Consider the following 20,813-nt stretch of genomic DNA (forward strand, 5'->3'; position numbering starts at 1 on the left):
CTTGTGATTTGAGAGGAGGAAGGTGAGGTGTTACAGCTGGGTAAGATTTCAGACCCCAAAAAGGATGGGAAGAACCTTGTTCCTTACTGGTAGGACTGGCCTCATGGAAAAGCTGTTCAGTAAATGGACTTATCTGTAACAAGATTACCTTCCATGAGGAGATCATTTTATAAACTGACTGTTTCAGGCAGATCTAATTCTTGGTTGTGTGAATATGTGCTTATCCTGGCTAGCAGTGGTGGCCTCACCAGGAGCCTGTTGTGAGTAGAAGGGCTAGAAAAATTGCTTCTCCATTTTGCATGCTGAGGTGAAGAAGGAAATTCCCTTTTTATTGCTGTATTGCAGAAGGACAGGTATAGGTTTCCTGTTTCCCCCAGTGTATTGAACTTCCATTTTTCTCATGCTTGACTACTGTAATGTGCATGTGTTGTGGTTTAACCCCAGCTGGCAGCTCAGCCCCACACAGCCACTCACTATCCCCTAGTGGGATGGAGGAGAACATTGCTGGAGTAAAAGTGACAAAGCTTGTGGGCTGAGATAAAGATAGTTAAACAGCAAAGCAGAACAAGGAATTCATCAACTCCTCCCCATGGGCAGGCAAGTGTTCAGCCATCCCCAAGAAAGCAGGGCTCCATCACAGTGACAGTGACTTGGGAAGACAAACACCAATGCTCTGGATATCCCCCCTCTCCTCCTCCTTTCCCCAGCTCTACATGCTGAGCATGACACCATATGGTCTGGGATATCCCTGGGGTCAGTTGGGGTCAGCTGTCCCAGCTGTGTCCCCTCCTCACTCCTTGTGCACCCCCAGCTTCCTCACTGGTGGGGCAGTGTCAGAAGTACATAGGGCTTGACTCTGTGTTAGCCCTGCTCACCAATAGCAAAAACATCTCTATTATCAACACCATTTCCAACATAAATCCAAAGCATAGCCCCATACTAGCTTCTAAGAAAAGAATTAACTCTCTCCCAGCCAAAACCAGCACTGCATGCTTTACAAATACCAGTTGTATTTACCCAGTACTTGTTTTTAAATCTTGCTTTCCAGATTCATAAATCTTTTAGGTCAGATGCTGAGGTCATGTTTGCTTATTTATTCCAACTGTACAAAGTCCTTATAAGGCCTGTTACAAGATCCTTGGCTATGCACTTCTTTAATATATTTGTCCCTCTTTTTTCCCCTTGATAAACATTGTGTGCCAGCCAGGCTGTTTGAATCTGTGGCATAGGTGAAAGGCTGTCCTGTTACTGAGGGTCTTAATTGTAATACAGTTCTTTTTAAATTTTTTTTTGTGAAATTTATATAGCTCTATGAAAAAGCATATTGGGTTTGGGTTTGTTTCACTTCAAAGTTGTGATGTACCCTGAAGCACTGAGGGTGTTTTGATGGCAGCAAGCACTCACAGTGTCCTGCTACCCTCTCAAATGAAAGGTCAAATGAAAATGGCTGGAGTCACACAAAGGGGAGCTGGGCTTTGCCCTGGCTGTGCTTGCAGACCTTTAGATCAGCTTTAGATCAGCTTTTACTGTTGTGAGTGCAGCTCATTGTCCTGCAGGTCTGTATGGGGGCTGTTCGGACACCGCCTGCTTTGGGTGCCTTGTGTGTGTCCTGGCTTTCCCAGAGCTCCCTCACCAGTTGTTTCAATAAGCAGCTGGCTTTGTTACATGGACACATGCTCACTACCAGAGAGCTAATTTCATTATGTGTCTCAGCCCAGGTTTGCTGTTTATTACTGGCATTAGATATGCCTGTGAAGGGAACTGGGCGTGGATAAAGTCTCTGCAACACTGAAGAAGGTTAAGCAGGGTGGATAGCCTTTAGGGGTTCAACTACAGCTTTAAAGGACTTATTCTGCACTTTTTTTTCTCTCTTGTGCCTGTCCTGATGCAGGTGAATTACTGGGACAAAAACTCACTTAAGTAATCTCTCACTCCACAAATTCTAACAAGTTCTTTCCTGAAAACTTAGAAACTTGCAGTGGGCTACAAGCTGCTGGTTTAACCAAGCGAACAGGATGCTCTTTCACCTGTTGTTGTTCAGACAGGTTACCAGGTCCATCAGATTGCTCAAGTTTCAGTCTCAGTTGTCCAGGTTTCTTGCAAATTAGACAGCATCATGCAAATAGCTCATAAAATCACCATTGTTTTCAAAGGCAGAAAGGCTGTACTCCTTTTTGCATCTCCTTCCCACCCACCAGTGAAACTCAGAGGCAGAGTTGTGGTGCTGCGTGTCCCCTGCTCTGAGTGTCCTGTTGTCTGTTGGGATTCCCCTTGCACGGGGCCCCAGCAGAGCCTGAGCGGTTATGTAAGGATTTTTATTTTATTCTCAGTCTTGGTCTCTGCCACTAGTTGAACTGGATCACAGGCTGAGTGAATGGGATCTGATCCGTACGGCAGCGTGCAGCTCTGCCGCTCCAGAGGAGAGAGACCTCCCCTGTACACACCCACTCAGCCTCCCTGCTCCTCTTCTCTCTTCTGAAACTCTTTTCCCAGGCAAACTGAGCTTGCTCCCGCTGATCGGGAGCGCGTACGGAAGCCAAACCGTCCCGGCAGCACAGCTCCAGGCATCGAGCCCCAGTGGAGCAGCAGCTACCTCGGGCAGGGCTGTGTTGTTTGACTCTCCAAGCAGGGGAGGAGATAGTGACAATTTTTATTTAGGCTGAACACGAGGCATATTTAACTAGTTATGTAACGGTGACCCCGGTCCGTCTCGGCTGGGTGCAGGGAGGATATATACGTACTGCTTCTCGTCACACCAGCTGGGTGGATTCAAGCACTAGGAGCTATTTACCAAAGTTATTTTCAGAAACTTTAAGTGCAGGTTTCCCTGCCTGTACCCTGGACTGTTTTATCAGGAGTCTTTTCCCGCCTGCAAACTGAACAGCCAGTGAGAGTGGATTTGTGCTCGCTGGGCTGTGGGCAGAGATAAGGAGTTGTCAGGAGTGACTGGAAACTTTTGTCCTGAAGACCCTGAGACAAGAATAGCAGAAGAGCTGAGAGTGTGCAGCCACGTTGAACAAGTGTGCAGGCAAAGGGCTTGCCTGGGTGCACTGAGCAGCATGCTCCTCTTGGATGAGTCTCAGCAGTTTCCAGGTAGGACACAGGTGGGGGATTTTGTGGGTTGATTTTTCTTTCTTTTTCTCCCTTGTTTTCTTTTCCCTCTTGCTTTCCTGTTACAGGCTATTCATTTTCCCACCTCTGGGCTGGAGCACCCCACTCAGTGGCTAGTAAAAGTCATCAGGAGCAAAGGCTTTTCTGTAGGTCTCAGGTTTTAATGTGCTGCCTACCAGGCAGGGATGGAAGAGGCTGAGATTTCAGAGCCTTGCAGTGCCTCATGGAGGGGGCATGAGAAGGAAGCTCACTCTTCCTTTGTGCCTATAATTCTGAAGTCTTTGGTGATGTGACATTCTGGGTCTGGCTGTTATTGTTTCTGCTGCTGTTGTGTTGTAATGCTGCAAAACTTCTTTTTTCCAAGAGAGGAGGCAGTTGTTACTAGCAGTATCATTTTATATCCACTGTCCTCTCCCCCACTCCCTTCGACTTTGTGTGGATACTGTCCCTGCAACATCCTACTTGATAAGAGTTTCAAGAGCTTCTTTTGTCAGTGAAATATTTGGTGACTTGCTGACCGGGCAACAATCTGAGCACCAGGCAGAGCTGTTGGTGCTTGCTCCAGATCCCCTAATTAGTGCCTAAGAGACTAAAAGCTACTTGGCTGTTTTCCCCCCTATCAAATGGGAGATGCTGGTGAAATCCTAATGGGAGTTCACAGTTTGGGGATAGCTGCCACTTAATTTGTTTGCTGGTGGGAGGATGTTGGAGAAAAAACTTTGTTCAGATTTGAAGAACTTTCTAAATTTGTAATTTATCTTCTTACTTTGAGGTGAGGTACTTTGTGATGCCAGGCTTCTTGCACTTTGTTCATGTGGCAAATACCTCCAAAGTCATGCTAGGAACCTAACAGACTGATCAAAAATGGTCCCCAGGAGTTCCAGCTCTGGAATCCTGGTTTACTACAGAAGTGCAGTGTGGTTGTCATGAGGAGTTTTTATAGAAATAAGCCATGGAATATTTGTACCCATTAGTGGGAAGGGGGTTTAGGAAAAAAAAAATCCATCTTATTTCTCTGGTTGTGGTGGCAGGACAAAGAAGCTAATTCTGGGAGAGTGTGAACTGAGAAAAAAGGAATTACAATAGAAAATTAGTTTGGATAAATGAGGAATCTGGGTGATGATACAAGTGGCTTATGTAACTTAGTCTAGATAATAGGTATAAAAAGAGAAGACAGGGAGGGAAAGATGCTTTTGGAAATGAGACTGTAGGTCATAGATGGAGGGAAAATACAAGGTTAGAGGCTTTTCAAAAATTTTGGTTGGAAGGTATTTGTACAAAAGTAAGAGAGAAAAAGTGCAAATTAACTCATCTTTGTACTTCTCAAGTTGTAAAGTCTGGGACAAGGTTTGTCACAGCCTCTACCAAAGTCTCTAGCAGTAGAAAATTATCTCTCTTTGAGGAAGCCTTTTTAACTGATATATTGAAGTTCTGTTCTGGCTGGTGGATCCAAGAGTGTCTCCACCACACTTCTGCACAACCTGCATGTCCCAAAAGAGATGATAAACTGCACAAGGTCACTGAGTGAGTCTGTGCAGAACTTACACATCATGTTCTTCCCTGGTTTTGTGCTTCAACCACTGAACAATGTTTCTTTTCCTCTCTGATTTATCTGGCTTTTCCTCACTCCAGGTGCCTGAACACTTCTTTGGGGTATTCAAAGTAGCAAGCACCTGTATATGCAGTGCTGTGATACTTTTTTATTTTAAAAATGTTGATAGAAAGTTAGAGCATATTTTAATTACCACCAGCTAGTAAATCAAGGTTTGTTGCAGTACCCTACCTATCCTCCTGTTATCTTGCAAGAAAAATGTCTTTTATATAAAAATCCCTGTTTCCTTGTGATATACACATATATTTCTTACTTGACCATAGAGGTAATTGTCATTTTAGCAACCTTTTGAAGAAAAAAGTGCCTGTTTCTTTTCCAGGCTGTAATGTGCTTAGGTTTTAGGGTGTTGTGTATTTTTTTTGGGGGGGGGGGGCATCCTTGTGGCATTGTGACTTCAATTTGTGTGAGTCTGATTGCCACAAACAACTTTGCAGCCTTTTGTCAAACTCCTTTAGCAGCACCAATATTTTGGAAAGGAAAACTAGAAGCAGATTGTTCTTCCAGCAATGGTGTTTCATCCTGATCTTTCATCCTGGTCTTATTAACTTTCTCCAGTGCTCTCGGTCACTTTTCTGGCTGCAGTTGATGGGAGAAGTGCCAGTGGAATGCGGTAGCACACAGGCTCAAACTCAACAATTTGAATTTTTCTCCCAAGTGATGCCTCCCTCATTAAACAGAGTCCTTAAAACTTCCTCTGAAATTTCTTTAGAGACTGAAGCAGAAAAAGGGAATGTAGATGAAGTTCTGTGCTTTGTTACAGTTTTAAGAAAAATCCACAACTATGTTTTGGTTTTTTTAAGTAGGAAATTATATTTATGGAGAAGAAAGAGAATTGTTGGTTAGAGCATAGGACAGGAAGCCAATAACTTGAGTTACTCAGCACTGATGCCCACCTGATTGCTTTGATTTAGTTTCTTCCTCTGCAAGATGGACAGCAGGGTGTTTCACAGGTACTGTGAGGAGCTCATCATGCCCATGAGCTCCTTTGACACTGACTAGGGTACAAGTGACACCATGACATTTTGAAATCACTCCTCCCTTATACCACTACCATCAGGAGCAACAACAAAGGAGGACTCAGATGCTGGAGGTTGCCTTGTGCTGGGATTATTTCCCATGCTGCTCTTTTAAATTAGGAGAGAGTGTCACCTGCCTTCTCCCTGTCCTTTGTTAGCAGGTCCTGAGCAAAGCTACGATGTGAGCTTGAGGCAGAGATTAAAGTTCAGCTGGTGCTTGTTGTTTGTTTGCCATTTTGGTGGCCTTGGAAGTGTGTGGCACAATAATCCCTTCTTTATTATTTCCCATTGCTCTGAGGGTATGCTGATATAAAGCTACAACTCCCAGCTACCTAGTGTAAATTAATGCTTATGTAATCATTGCATAATGCAGAATGCTTGCTCCCCTACTCGTCCTCTTTTCTTAGTCCCTGAAATTTATCCCTAGAAGAGTCATGGTAGCAGCCAGCTGGATTCACTGTGCTTGGAGCGTGTCAAGCCCCCATATGCATCTATTTTCTGAAGCTGGAAAGGGGAAATTTGTTACCTAAATCAATATTTAGCCACCTCAATAAACTAGATCATATTTCTCTTTTTTAAAAAAGCTTTGAAGTGTTGTGAAAATAAATAAGGTTAAATCCGGTTACTTGTGGTTTAGATCCCCATGGTAATTTTTGTAATCTGGCTGACAAAACTCTATTCTGGGTTACTAGTTAACTGGGATAACCAGAAAGGGGAGGTTTCAGTTCCCTCCTGCGCACAGCTTGTTGAAAACTTCCCAGCACTCAGCCTGAAACATTTCCTGACTCCAGAGCAGTAGCTTTATGTAACTCATTGCTCTGCACACCCCTGGCTAAAGGACAAATGTGACCGATCCCTGCCTCCCCTGCTACCTCAGTGGGTGCCTTCCTGTCTTTGTTTGCCTGTCTTCACTAATGCGCACAGCGTCTGTGCAAGAGAGGGGGCACGGCAGGAGGGAACACTTTAGGTTTGAGGACTTTCTTCAGGAAAAGTAGTTTTGATTCCATATCTAGAAGAGGGATGGCAGATAGCTGTGTTCTGTATCTCTCCAGGTGTATTTCTCCAGGTTGCCATCTCAAAGCACTATGAAAATGTTTGATTTGAAATTTCACAACCCTCTTTTGAGCTGGAAATGCATATGGGATTGCCCAGTGCTCCAGAGGAACCATGAGCCTGTGGTGCCTGCGAAAGGGAGAACAACCAGACGGGCAAGTCACCTGGGCTGCATTCAGGGCCTTGTGCAGGAATGGGAGGAGGTCCTGAGGGGCTGGATGCCAGAGCAGGTACCTGCCACACTCCAGTGGCAATGGGGTGCCTGTGGCTGCGAGCCTGTGCCATACAACAGTTATATAAGTGCTCTTTGGTGTTTATGTAACCCGGGTCTCAGCGTCCGCAGCATTGAGGCCCAGCCAGAACAAGATCTCTTGGGTATTTGGGGCCTGGTTATGCTTGCATAATCCCAGGGTTAGAAGATATATCGCCTGTCACCAAAGTTGGCTGTTTGATATTCCAGTTTGCCTCTCGGCACTTCTTGGCCACTTCCTTTCCCTTTGGTTTCTGGGTGGTATATTCCTAGCTCCTACCCTTCAGTTCTGCTGCCTTTTGTTCCTGAAGGATTCCTTCATGCCAGGAAAGGAGTTTTATTCAGCAGCATAAGCTCATCAGCAACTGATATGCTGAGAGATGTCTGAAGGAAAAAAGAAGGGCAGTGTTGCCTTGTAATTGATCTTTTAAAGTTTTCCATTTATTTGGGCTTACTTCTTGCCAGAGGAGACTGGAGATGGGTTTGACTTGTGTGTGCTCATGGTCTGACTCCCTCCTCATGCTCTGGCCCACAGAGTCAGTGCTGGTGGCTTTTCTTTAGAGCTCATCTCTTCCCTCCATCCTCTGGTCCTGCACTGGGGACAGAGACAGCCTGCCATCCCTTACCAGCAGATTTCACGTAGGTGTCTTGAACCCACAGCGAGTGATCGCTTTACTGATACTTAGAGAAATGAAAAACATGTTGCTCAGACTTCAAGCAGCACTCTTTGTTATACCAACATGACAGACTCTGTGTCTGGTTACAGTGACAGATATGAACGACAGACCTGGGATGGTTAACTCCTAGATAAATGAGCAACGGGCATGAAGACGTACGTGCTTTTTGACAGGTGGGGGAAGCTTCCCCCGGGAGCAGGCTCAGCCCGAAAGAGCGATCCTTTGTGCCTGGCAGTGGCGTGACGTGACTCAGCAGGACACCGGGCACGGCAGCAGAGCCGGGGCGGGAGCGGTGCCGGCGGTCGGTCACTGCCGTGGTCAGTGGGCTGCGTTCCGCCGGGGGCTGGGGCTGCCGGTCCCGCGGCTCTCGGCGTGGCTCCCCGCTTGGCCAGGGCGCGGTGCCTGCCTTCGGAGCTCCACAGCCGTAGTCCTGTGCGGACAGGCAGACAAAAGGCTGGTCCGGCTGTCGTGTTGGCAGCAGCGGCAGCTGCCGGTGACCGGAGAGGGGCGGCCGGGCGCGGGGTCCGCCGTGCCGGGGGCAGCGCGGGCGGGCGCGGGTGCCGCGGCCGGCGCGGGGGGGCAGGTGTGCCGGGTTATATAATACTTACATAATTAGGGCTTTGTTAAGCGCTGGTGGCTGGGAGGGGCGTCCTGCCGTCGAAGACTGAGCCCGATTATTTTCCGAGGAGAACAAAGTCTTGTTCCTAATTAGCTGCCCTGCCAGCGGCTGCCGCGGAGAGCCCCCAGTGCCCGTAGGGGCTGCATCCTGCTCTGTCCTGCTCCGACCCCCTCTGAGGTGGCTTTCCCAGTGGTTTGGGTGGAAGCAACCAGCTGCTGATGTGTGCCGTCTTTGTGCCTCTCCTGGGTGTTGCAACAGGTAAAGCCTGGAGGAAGGGACTCTGAGCTTTTCCCTTACTTTTACCTCCTCTATATGTGAGGGATTTCACAAGGAATTTACTGTCCCTAGCCCAGCCTTGAGGTGCTCAAGTGTTTTCACACAATGCCACCTCTGTGAGAGGTGCTCTGTGCAGACACCACTCCTCCCTTCTCGCACGGCATCCATGCAACAGCTGCACCAGTTGCATACAAAGAATATTTTGAAAATATTTCACTTTTATTGCACAGCTGAGTACAGGATGAGCCAGAGGACTCTGGCTGTTGCCAGCCTCTGGGTAGATAGCTGTGCTCCAGTTAGAGAGCTGCTGTTCTTCAAGAGCCAGGTACAGTTTCACTCTGGCATCACCTAACCACCACTCCAGTTCCCAGCACACTGGGGAAACATCACATAACCCAGAGAGCACCTTCCAGGCTGTCAGAGCCTTTGTAGCTGGGCTTGCTCTGCAGAGTTGCTCCTCCAGCCTTTGGCACTCCAGTTGTAGTTCAGTGTGTCAGGGACTGAGCTGCAGCTGGAGCTGTGCAATTAGAGTTTCTTTGCCATCCCTCAGTGCTCCTCCCATTCCTGCTTTGACAGCTCAGTACCGGCTGTAGTAGCACTAGCTAGTATTAGCTAGTCTCTGACAGGCTTTTGCCCACAAACTGCATAGAAGTTCCCAGAAGGCTTCAATAATATTTAACTGCTCTTTGTTCTTTGTGCAGGATGAAAGAAAGCTCCCAAAGTAAGAATTAACTGCTCACTGCTCTGCATGCAGCTACCTTCTCTACCATGCATGCACATCCCTGTGTGCTCGTACCTTAGGGTAGGAGCACACCTACCTGTGTGTTCCTACCTTAGGGTAGGAAATAATGCTCAAAAACTCAGCAAATTTTCCTATTTGGTATCCTGAGTTTCTGTAGTGAAATGATTTTAGAAATAAACAGGTGTCTGGGTTTCAGTGCTATGTCTTCCCTGGAATCACTGGAGTTACCCTGGCAATTGAACTGGTCTCCCAGGAGGAGATGTACATACCTCTAGCTAGCCCTGTTAGCTGGCTACTAACTGGGCAGGCAAGGAAGTCACCAACTTGCACAGTAGCTTGTTCACTGAGGCGTTTCTTGGCTCTTCTTATGCAGCAACCTCAGGTAGGAGACCCTCAGATCTTCTGAATGGGAATTTCTGTACTCCTAGGACTGCTGACTGTTGCTAGAGCCAAACTGTGGATGCACAGACTGGGACTTACTGAGGGCTGCCTCGGAGCATGGAGATTGGCTATAACACTGTTTTTCTCTTACCTTGATGTCAAGACAATGTTAGTTACATGAATGTCACACCTCAAAACAGCCTGCTGCTTCATGACACTTCGCAGCAACCTGAGCCATTTTGTAGAGCAGGCTGTGTCGAGAGCAATTCACTGCTGAATCTATGATCTAGAGAATATTCTCCAGGCTGGATCCTGTGCTGTTTTAACAGAAGTTTGAAAGGTGATGAGGTGCAATAGGAGGTGCCTGACTGCAGGACAGATCTTTTGCTGTGTTACACATCATGAGTCACAGCTGTGTGCAGTGTTTAGGGACAGCTCTGGCAGTCACACCTCAGAGGGAGCATCTGAAACAGCGTTACACACAGCAGTCACGACTCTCTTACAGAGACTTCTAAACTGTAACACTGTGACATACAAGTGTTGGTCGAGAAACCAAACACCTCCCCCTATTTGTATGTACATCTGGGGGTGGTGCTTGCTGCTCCTTATTGAGCAAAGAAAACTGGCAACCTCTGACCTGCAGCACAAACCAGAGCCGTGCTGTAACCAGGTCTGTTGGGTTTTGAAAGTGCAGGCACATTTCACACCTCTAAAGTGCATGAGAAAGGATAGTAGTGCCCCTCTTGGCATTCGGGGTACCTTGCAGGACAGAGTGCCTGGGTGTGTGCAGGTGTCCTTAACCACTGGGAGCTGTGCTATAACCCACCTGAAGGAGCAGCTGCATTGATGCTACTGCCACTTCTCCTGGGAGATCCTCTTTGTAGATCTGGTCAGACGGTGCAAAACGTGGAACAAAGCTGGTGTGAACTGGGTGATTCTTGGTGCCCACAGCTTATAACCATGGGATGGATTTATACCTTTGCCAACAACCACACCTGGCTGTCTTCTGCTGGGCAGACTTGGGTCTGTATTTTCTGTTGTGGCTCATCTTGCTGTGCAGGGCTGTGCTGGGTTGTCACCCCCAGGCAGGTAGCAATGCTCTTCTCAAGCAGGCAATGTGAATAGGTGCCCAGGTCTTCCTAGAGTGCCCAGCAGCTCCAGCATGATCAGACAGTTGTCAACATGCAAACGTGGCTGATGAATTTTTGTGTTGTGTAAAACACTACTTGTATAACCATGGCAGAGTAGTGTGTCAAGTGCCTGTTACAAAACCATAATTGCCTTTCTGTTGTCTATGTAGGTTTGGCAAAATTGGGGCAGGATTATTCCATTGATTACCTGAGGGGACCTGTTCAACAAGGCTGTTCCAACACTCCCCCCAACCCAAGATCAGACCCGTTCTTATACAAAATAGGTGTTAGTGTGTGTAGTTATTGTTTCTTAATGTGTTTCTGTCCCAGTGTGGGTCCCATTTACACAGCTTGGAGCTCACCAAATTGGAGAGCAGCCACATGACTGCAGCAGGGAGCTGTGCTTTTCATCTGGGTTAGGTTTAGGCTGTGCACATAATCAGGAGTTTAATACAAAGCAGCAGCAAAACAATTCCTGCTTGTAACTGCCAGCTCCTGCCACAGGTGTGGTGGGAGCTGTTGCAAGGTTAGACTTGTGATTTTATCATTGTGTTAGTTAAATTTTGTGTAAAGCTTTATTCATGGTGGTGGCAAGGATAGGAGCAGCCTTTGGGAAGCTGGCTGTCCCCTGAATCCCACTGCAGCTGAATCACTGAGATGTTTGGAGCTGTCGCTAGTGTGGAAGAGCTCTCTTGATGCATATGTGTCAGGAATGTGGGCTGAGGCACAGATTGTGTTCCTCACCTCAGAACTTGTATTGGCAGGACAAACACCAGCCTGAGCAGACGTGGCTGTGGCAGATGAGGCCTTGTACTCAGTGCAGGACTAAATTTATCATCAAATTTTGGGCTTCAGGCTCCTGGTCAGATGAGAATTATATTTTAAAAAACCTATCTGATCCAGCTGTGTGTAGGTTTGACCAGAACTATTACATATCATTAAGAGGAAAGAAAAGGTAAAATGCAGAAATGGAATGAGCCTTCATAGGGATTGCAGAACACATCTGTAAACATAGAGGAGACATAATAATTTGGGCTCCTGAGCCTTTAGGTTTTGCTATTGTCAACCTTGTCCTGAAGACACCCTTGCCTGGCACAGTGCAGGTGGCAGGTTGGCTGCTGGAGGAGGTGATGTGGGCAGTTGCTGGAGTGTGGGGAGGGAAGAGCTTCCTCTTCCAAACAAGCATGGCTTTGTGCTCCCTGGTGCCTTGTCAAGGTCCTCAGGCCCAGGGTGAGATGGCAGCAGTGTAACCATGGCAGTGTTTGTCTCCGGTTTAATGACTCATCCCGGAGCATGTGATCACGTGTGCAGCCTCCCTGCTTCCCTTTGCCCTATTTCATCCAATCTTTTGATCTAGTTATATAACCAGGAGTCAAGAGGGGTGGGGGGAAGGAAACAGTGCTGAAGAATTGCAGGTAATGTGACTAAAATGTGTCTGTAGCTCAAATAGCAGAGTTGTTGTCTGGGAAGCCTGAGAAACTGGGTTTATTCCCAGCACAGTTCTCTGTCTGCAACTGAGCTGATGCTTGATATCTGAGCTTGTTAGTCTAAGGAGACATGGTGGAAGGACAGGACGGGGCTCCAAGACCTTGACTGTGGTAGGAGAACTGCTGTGCTTGTAGCAGTGAACCCCTTTGTCTTTATCTTCATATCTCTAACTCTCCTTGCATTCATCATGAGATCTGTTCCATCCTGTAAGCTGTGGACACCTGGTTTTCCAGTATGTGTAGGGCTTGCAGAGACAGATATTCACAGAAATGTTTGAGCTGCTCTGCTGGTACTGGTCCGTGGTGGGCAGAACTCTGAAATCCTAAATCTGTTCTGACATAGACTTGCAGCAAATGCTGGGGTGGGTCTGGTGGGATGTCTGGAGAGGAAGTTTGCAAAGTTGCTGCTTTTGAACAAGGTGTGAATCTACTACTTGTCATCTCAATTTTAAGATGTGATGCAGGAGATAAGGTTAATTTAATGGGCATATCAACATGACAGCTGTAGGTGCAATGTGCTGTGCTGAAGCATCCTTCATTTAAGCTCCCAGCATTTTGAGAAGGAATGCTCTCTGTCTCCAGATCCCTCAGAGTCACAATGTGATGCTTGTTGGTTCTGTATTACTTCATCTGCCACATTCCTCTGCACTGATGTCTTCTTTCCTTCAAAGTTCTGTCTAAGTGTCATTTCAGTTCAGTCATTAGCTCAGATACACAATGTAAGCAAGAAAGCTGATTACAAGATGAAGTTCAGGGTATCTCTTTGCCTGACACAAGGGGACAAGATGCTTCAAAGAAGCTATTACAACGCTTGTCAGAAACAGTTTGCTTCAAGGGGAGCTTTTGAACAGAAACATTTCCTTTCTTTGCTCTGGAAGCATTAGCTTGGTCACTGGCAGCCTGTTGAAGAGCCAAGTGTCACATAGAACAAGGTGTCATTTCATATTGTGTTTCAAGAGTGGAATCAGGCACAAATGGAAGTCTGAAAATCAGAGAATAAAGAGAAAAAGGAATGCATGTGATTTACAATGTAGAAAGAATATTGCCACTTATATTTTGTTTGACAAAAATCTTGTTGGAAATTACCATTTAAACCATGACAGTGAAGCCTGGTGCTAAAACCACTGAGCTGCCTGCTGAGCCATGACCCAGTGTTTGAACCAGATAACCTTTTACATACTGTGTTCTCTTGACTTGGGAGATGGTTACACAGGTGTCATATAGATGGAAATTTCTGCCTACTTGAATGATGTGTAACAAAGAAAAAGAGATTCAGGTTCCTGGTTTTAATCAGAGCTTATCAGGCCTTCATAAAAAAACAGACTCTTGGGATAGCAAGTGCTCCACATGGACCTAAATAATCTGCCTTGTTTTCTTCTCAGGGCACTTTTGGGCTGTGTTGAGGGGTGTTAGTCTTGGCTTTCACTAGGGACGCGTCCTTCACAGCAAAACTTTTAAAATCCCTTTGACTCTCAAAAAGGACCCCAGTTTTGACCCTCAGAGTGACATGCTCACAAATGAGTGAGAGTAGGGCTTGTCAGTTCCCATTCAGCTCAAACCCTGCTGATTGCTGATGGAAGAGGCAGGCTGGCACAGCTGTTCCCATGCCATGTTGTTCCCCTTGCAGACCAACCCCAGGAAGCCGTGTTCAGCGGTGACCATGCAGAGCACGCGGAGGATGGAGAGTGGCAGCGCTCGACTTCAACTACCTCATCTCAGAGCGAGCGGGCAGAGCAACTCTTGCAGAACCAGCACAAGAGCCTGGCCTCTGAGGACACCAAAAAGAAGAGGGCTCAGAAACCGTCTCACATGCGGAGGAACATAAGGTAAGCAGCAGCAGCAGGACAGAAAGAGCTCAGGTCACATATGGTGGTGAAAACAGAATCTCTGCACTTTGCTTCTGAGCTACATTGTGCCACTGCTGGCAAACCAGATGGTTTTTCTTTTCCAAAACCTTAGGATTTCACCAGTGGGAGTAGAGTGATCTCAGACTGGAGTGCTGCATGTGGGTGCAGACTTGTTTGGTATTTCAGAAGAGTGAATATTTGGTTATGGAATATATTGCAAAAATTGTGTAATTGCTGCTGTCTTTTGAGAGATGTAATTGAAAAACAGTGCCACCATTAAGTAAATACCAGTTTCAGATATTTGCTGAGGTGAATCCTATTGCAAACAGCCTAAAATACAGTCCTTTCCTGTACTATCCTGGGTACTTGTTGACAGGAATGCTGATGCTATGACTAGCAACTGAAATGTTGGAAGTCAATTTCGCCTGGATTTTATAAAGCAGTAGTTGTTTGATTGTGTAATTCACCACATATTCTGGGACAGGTTGTGAGGTGGTAAATCACTAGGAAATTTTGCTCAAGGGAATTTTATAAACTCAGAGGAGAACTAATGGAGCAGGAACTCCCATGGCAGCAAGTGGCTCTCATGCCCTGTGCTGGTGGTCTTTGGTTTCTATTTAAGCTTGTGCAGATTGATTTTCTTAAAGCTGAAGGAATAAACACTGAATAGGCCTTGAAAAATGGGACTTCATTAGGTTGAAGGAGATGTCCATGAAGTGTGGGGTTGAGTGGTTTTAAAGGCTAGTTTGAGGAAGCTAGATTTTACCACTCTTTGTACTGCACCTCTCCTCTGGCAAAAGCACCATGTGACACTGAAGCAGGGGAAAAGCAACTTCTGGAAGTAAATAAAATTACCTGTAAAGGGAAGGTGCTTTGAGGGAATGCCTTGAAACAATTGTTAAAACCATTAGAGATTCTAGCTCCTCAAAATGCTGTCAGCAGAGAATCGGGGTGATGACTTTTTGTGGGAATATATGGGAATTTTCTTCCCATATATCTTCTTTGCATGGCTTAGTGCATTTTGTGTTTATAAACTGTGTATCAATAAAAAACACCCTTTCAAGCAGAAGAACTGGTCTCTGGTAACCTAGTTTAAGTATGTGCTTACCCACATACCTATTTCCTCCTTTCATTACTTTGCTTCTGTTGAACTTTTGTCTTTTCCTTGAGTGCTGGTAGTATTATCTGTAGTGTTGAAATAGCTGTAGAATTTGCCCATATCTTTTGGGGGATATCTTTTGGGGGATGATGTTCCTACTCTATGTGGCTGACAGAATACCTGGAGCTTGTCAGTCCTCTTTGCAGCAGCTGTGTAGCTGTTCATATTTTTGGAAGAAGTGGAGGGTAACCAAATCCTGTTTGCCCCTGTGTTCAGAAAGCTGTTGCGTGAGGACCAACTGGAAGCCGTGACAAAGGCAGCCCAGCAGGAAGAGTTGGAGAGAAGGAAACGGCTTGAGCAGCAGCGGAAGGATTACCCAGCCTCTATTCCAACTGTTCCCCTGGAGTTTCTTCCTGGTAAGCACTGGGAGATGCCAGCCAAAGCAAGAGTTCTAAGGGTAGATGCTGAATGAAGAAGGTAGTGCCATGCTTGTCCATGATAGGACAAGGGGTAATGCGTTTGACCTAAAGGAAGGTAGATTCAGGCTAGATACAAGGAAAAATTACTGTACAATGAAGGTGCTAAAACACTGGCACTGGTTATGCAGAGATGTGATAAATGCCTCACTCCTGGGAACATTCAAGGTCAGGGTGGATTGGGCTTTGAGCAACCAGATGTAGGTGAAGATATCCCTGTTTGGTGTAGAGGGGTTGGTCTAGATGACCTTTGAAGGGTCCTTCCAACCCCAAACATTCTGTGATTCTATGCTGTACTTGGACTTTGAAGTGTCAACTCTTGGAACAGCAACAGCAGTTCCAAACCACTTGTAGGTTCAGTGTAGGCAGTTCCACTTCTGCCCTTGTTTCCTATTAAGGATACAGTGGCTGCTTGGTGAAAGGTGCCAGGTAATGTTTGTTGAAGATATTTTGACACACATCAAGTGTGTGTAGGGGGATGCTGAAACAGATCTCTCTTGTCTTTCCAGCTGGTATGGGAGCTTAAATCAACAGGCTTGGCAGAAATGCCAGATCCTGTTTGTCCTGGGAATGGTCTGGTAATGCATGTGTCTGGTACTGGGGATAGTGGAGCAATGACTGGGTGCACATATGTTGGTGATGTAACTTTGGCCTTCCTTGCATGTTTTGGCAAGCAGTGAGTTGCAGACAGTATAAATGGTTAAGCCTCACTCGTGTCTTTGTGTGAATATGTTACCTTGCATTGTTTCCTAATGTGGATCATTTTGGTGATTTAGTTTATAGCACAGCTTTAAAAGGTGTAAAGGGCAGAGAAGTGCAGCTGGATGTTGGGCAAGGGTAAGGAATTCTTGAGTTGGCCTTGCCTCTTGAAGAAATAGATATTTTCCCATATGTGCAAATGCTAAAAACACTTTTACAGAGAAGGAATAAGAGCTGTTTAAAACACTTTGGCTTACGCAGAGTAGGTTCAGCCCCAGAAGAATGTCGTTGCTTGCTGTGTCACTGCAGTGATGCTGTTTGGCCCCATTAGCCTCTCCTCCACATGGCAGCACTAAAAACATACAAACAAATGCTCTTGATCAGCAAAAGTTGTTTATGATATGTGGGATGTAATTATTACAGTGTCCCTACTAACAAAGAGCAGTTATTATCCCTCCAGCAGTTGCTACTTTCTCTGCTGGATGAAACACAGCTTTTACTGAGACCAAAAAAAAGAGAAACAAAGGGCTTTAGCATGTTGCATGGTCAGTGTGCCCCAGTCAGGGCATGAAACAGGGTGCCATCAGCAATGGGCTATTGTTTCAGCATATTGAGAATGGAGGAGTTTGTGACCCAGGAAGCTGAGTCATAGCAGGATTGTAGACAGTGAGAGTCTGTTATGGAAAATTCCAGGACTAAGTTATTGGAGCTAAAGTGGAAGGAAATACTGTCTGGTTTCTGAACAGTTTTGTCTCCTTCCCCATTATTATGAATTACTTATTGTTTGTAATTTGTTTGTAGAGGACATAGTTTTCAGAACAGCAGAGGCGACCCAGCTCCCCCCTCAGGTCCTGGCTGAGGAAGTGATCTGCCTCGACAGTACCAGCAGTGGCAGTGAGGATGATACTAAAGGAAAAAATAGCATTAAAGATGGTAAGTGACCAATTGCCTCAGCCTGCTCTTCTCACAATATGCTGTTTATTCAGCCACAAGTCTGTTTTCATCTGGTCAGATGCTCCAGTGGTGAATCACTTCAGACTTTTGTAGGCCTATTGGTTTCCAATTATATGGGCAGTTCTGGCCTGTGAGTCCTAAACTGACATTTATAAAATGGCCTGTCAGGCCCTCTTGTGAACTTGTGTTTATTTCTGCTTTATAAATGCACCTAATTTTGCCAGTGCATTGCTGAAGAATGCTTACAGGAGATGTGGCACCATTTGCTACGTGTAAAAGGAGCATCTAAGTATCCAGATCTGCAGCTGGAAGTGGTCTTGTGTCCCTTGTCGCAAATGGATTCAACCGGACTCCTTGGTGATCCTCAGACATTTATGTCAATCAATAAAATTCATGTCTGGGCTTGGGAATTAAGAAGACATATGGAAGAGAATGTAAAACACTCTTAGAAACTGTCTCATGTTCTCTTTGGATCAGCCCAATTTAATGTTCTCCGAAACATTTGGAAGCCAGGGAAGCTTTCATATGCTGGTCTGAGGGGCATGGTGTGTGCCTGTATGCTGCCTACTTGTTCAGGATACATCATTAGGCCAGGGTAGAAGTGGAATTGCAAAAGCTGGGGATAGGCTTATTTCCTGATAGGTTTTTTCATTCATGATAAACCCTGATGTCAAGTTAACTTTGTCCTTATTCTCTCTTGCTTTGGTTACTTTGCAGAAGTGATTGAGCTGAGCTCAGGAGAGGATGATGCTCTCCAAATTGTGGACAGCAGTGACTCTGGCAATGAGGGGGAGGAGGATGGCAGTGAAGAGAGCAGTGGCTCTCATGTGAATGATGCCTTAAATCAGTCAGATGCTCTGGGGCAAGTCATTGTCAACATCAATCATCCACCAAATGAGGAGGACATTTTCCTGGCTCCCCAGCTTGCACGTGCAGTGAAACCTCATCAGGTAGGCTTTGTTAACCTTGAAAGTGCCATGAATTCAGGCAAGCCTGCCTGGGGGTTTCAGCAGAACTTCTTTGGTGAGCCCTGTGACCAATCTGGTTGTGGTGATGACTGTTGTGGACAGTCACATGATAAAACTGAAGTAGAGAATGGCCAAGTCTCTGTATAACTTCAGCTGCTGTTACTATCAGACCTTTGTATATTTAGATGAACTTTTAAAAATAAAATAATATTTATAAACAAACTAATCAACCCCAATTCAGATCCTCTGGCTACAAATTAATTTTATTTATTGATATAGTCTCAAGAAATTCTATGAGCATCTAAAAATACTGAGTTTCTGAACCTTCCTTAGATTAGAGTAGTTTAATGAACTTGAAACATGCCCTTTACATTTTCATGGTCCTCATGCACTCTGTAAATCCTTACCCATCTCGGACTTTTTGTCTGCCACCATTCTAACACTTTTTCTACTTTTCTGCCTAGATTGGTGGAATCCGATTCCTTTATGACAACTTGGTTGAGTCCTTGGAGAGATTTAAAACCAGCAGTGGGTTTGGGTGTATTTTAGCACATAGCATGGGCCTGGGCAAGACCATACAGGTGATCTCTTTCTTGGATGTACTTTTTCGGCACACGGAGGCAAAGACTGTTCTTGCCATTGTACCTGTAAGTAGCCACATGAAGGGCTGGCTGAGGGGCTTCCCTACACTGCTTCTTTCTTTGCATAGAGAAGGTTGATTAGTGTCCCATCACTCATCAAGCTTTATCACATCCTTGCTGCTCTTCCCCCTCTGTCATTCCCTGTGTTCCTGAATTTGCATGCTGTGAGCTGCTGCTTCCATCCGAGCATGCTGGGTGTCATTCCCTAATCTCATTTCTGCTCTTAAAAATCCCAAGTGACTCAATTGGGTTTTTAATTCTTCCATGGCTAACTTTTTCAGGTGAATACACTTCAGAACTGGCTAGCAGAGTTCAACATGTGGCTCCCAGCACCTGAAAACCTTCCTGCTGATTATAACTCCAAAGAGGTCCAGCCCCGCACCTTCAAAGTCCACATCCTGAATGATGAACACAAGTAGGTGACAGTAAAAGCTTTCTGAGCTCTTGGCTCAGGGACCTCAGCTTCTTCCTGGGTCATTTTCCTTGCTTGGATCAGGGCAGTGCAGTGGTCCTGGGGAATTCTCAGTTCATTAGCAGTGTCTATACAGCTACCTGTTGATGTCTTCACCCTCTGGGTGGGATATATTTGAATCTGCTGATGCTGCTTCAGCCATGTATTTACTGTTGGCCAGGATCTGATGTACTGGGGTGGACTGAGTGAAGAGAGTGTCTTGATCTGAACCAATTCTGAGCAGGCTAGAAGGGAAGGAAGCCTGGGGGACAGGAGCATTGAAGGAGACAACGGGATAAACAACTGGAAGATTACAACCATCTGCATTGGCAGCTTGTTCTGCAGATGGTTTTTGCAGGGGCAAACTCAGCAGCTCTGTAAAAAGGGAACTCTTGAGTTCTATATGCTTTTGTGCATGACAAACTTCTACACCTCAGTTCCTGTAAGGATTTGTCATTCTCAGTCCTGCTCCATGGCATATCAAAGGCTTCCCCCCCTCTCTGTATCTGTTTGTTTCCTAAAGAAATTTCATTGTAAACGTCCATCTGGTTTGATGTGAGAAAAATGCTTTAAAATACCCATTGAATGGGTATTTTTTCTCAGCAGACTCCAATCCAGTGATTCAACCTGAACTTGGAGTAAAGCTTAAGTTTATTTGGTTGTTTTGCAGGACGACAGCTGCACGAGCAAAGGTGGTGAATGACTGGGTGACAGAAGGTGGTGTGCTGCTGATGGGATATGAGATGTACCGTCTCCTCTCACTGAAGAAGTCCTTTGCCACTGGCAGGAAGAAGAGAACAAAGAAACAAACTGGCCCTGTCATTATTGACTTGGATGAGGAAGACCGGCAGCAGGAGCTTCTGAAAGGTGGGAAGTCAGCCCTGAAGAGGGGAGAGTGTGGCCCTTCTGTCCAGCTGTCTGTCAGCTGTGGCAGCACAGGGAAACAACCTATAACTTGCTTTTAGTATCACTGACATAATAGAACTTTGCTGAGCGAGATTGTCTTTGGAGGCAGAAGGTTGTTGAGCTTTGTCTGAGTCTTTAATTTCTTGAAAGAGCTCCAAGTAATTCAGTACACTGAACTCTGGGATTTCTCATTGTGAGATTTGCCACTCTGATTTGATTCAAGACACCCAACTTGATGCAATGCACGTCCCTGAACAGAAATCAAGGGACAGTCATGTTTGCTCATTACCATATTTTGCTAAATCAGAAGTGTCTAATCAAATGTTATCTCCTGGATCTCTTGGATACCTGCTATCTCTAGGATAGTTAGTAAGAAGAGAACTAGTAGAGTTAGGAGTGAAACTGCTGGTATTGTGGA

General features: G+C 45.7%; 1 protein-coding gene across 3 annotated transcripts in view; it reads left to right on the top strand.

Annotated features, from left to right (window-relative positions):
• RAD54L2 (RAD54 like 2) overlaps window positions 1-20,813 on the top strand; it is a 67,380-nt gene that overhangs the window by 33,026 nt on the left and 13,541 nt on the right. For 2 of the 3 annotated variants that reach the window (XM_054281263.1, XM_054281261.1), the window contains exons 3-9: window positions 13,982-14,180; window positions 15,577-15,716; window positions 17,277-17,408; window positions 18,147-18,379; window positions 18,862-19,044; window positions 19,320-19,453; window positions 20,160-20,356. In XM_054281263.1, coding sequence (XP_054137238.1) covers window positions 13,982-14,180; window positions 15,577-15,716; window positions 17,277-17,408; window positions 18,147-18,379; window positions 18,862-19,044; window positions 19,320-19,453; window positions 20,160-20,356 — 1,218 coding nt within the window. Of the gene's footprint in view, window positions 1-2,411; window positions 3,094-13,981; window positions 14,181-15,576; window positions 15,717-17,276; window positions 17,409-18,146; window positions 18,380-18,861; window positions 19,045-19,319; window positions 19,454-20,159; window positions 20,357-20,813 lie in introns of those variants that run through there. The other variant, XM_054281262.1, reaches the window with a different exon arrangement.

The sequence above is a fragment of the Melozone crissalis genome, unplaced genomic scaffold (assembly GCF_028551555.1).
Source record: "Melozone crissalis strain CALT ecotype California unplaced genomic scaffold, PUWL_Pcris_2 ptg000029l_1, whole genome shotgun sequence".
NCBI classification, from domain to species: domain Eukaryota; kingdom Metazoa; phylum Chordata; class Aves; order Passeriformes; family Passerellidae; genus Melozone; species Melozone crissalis.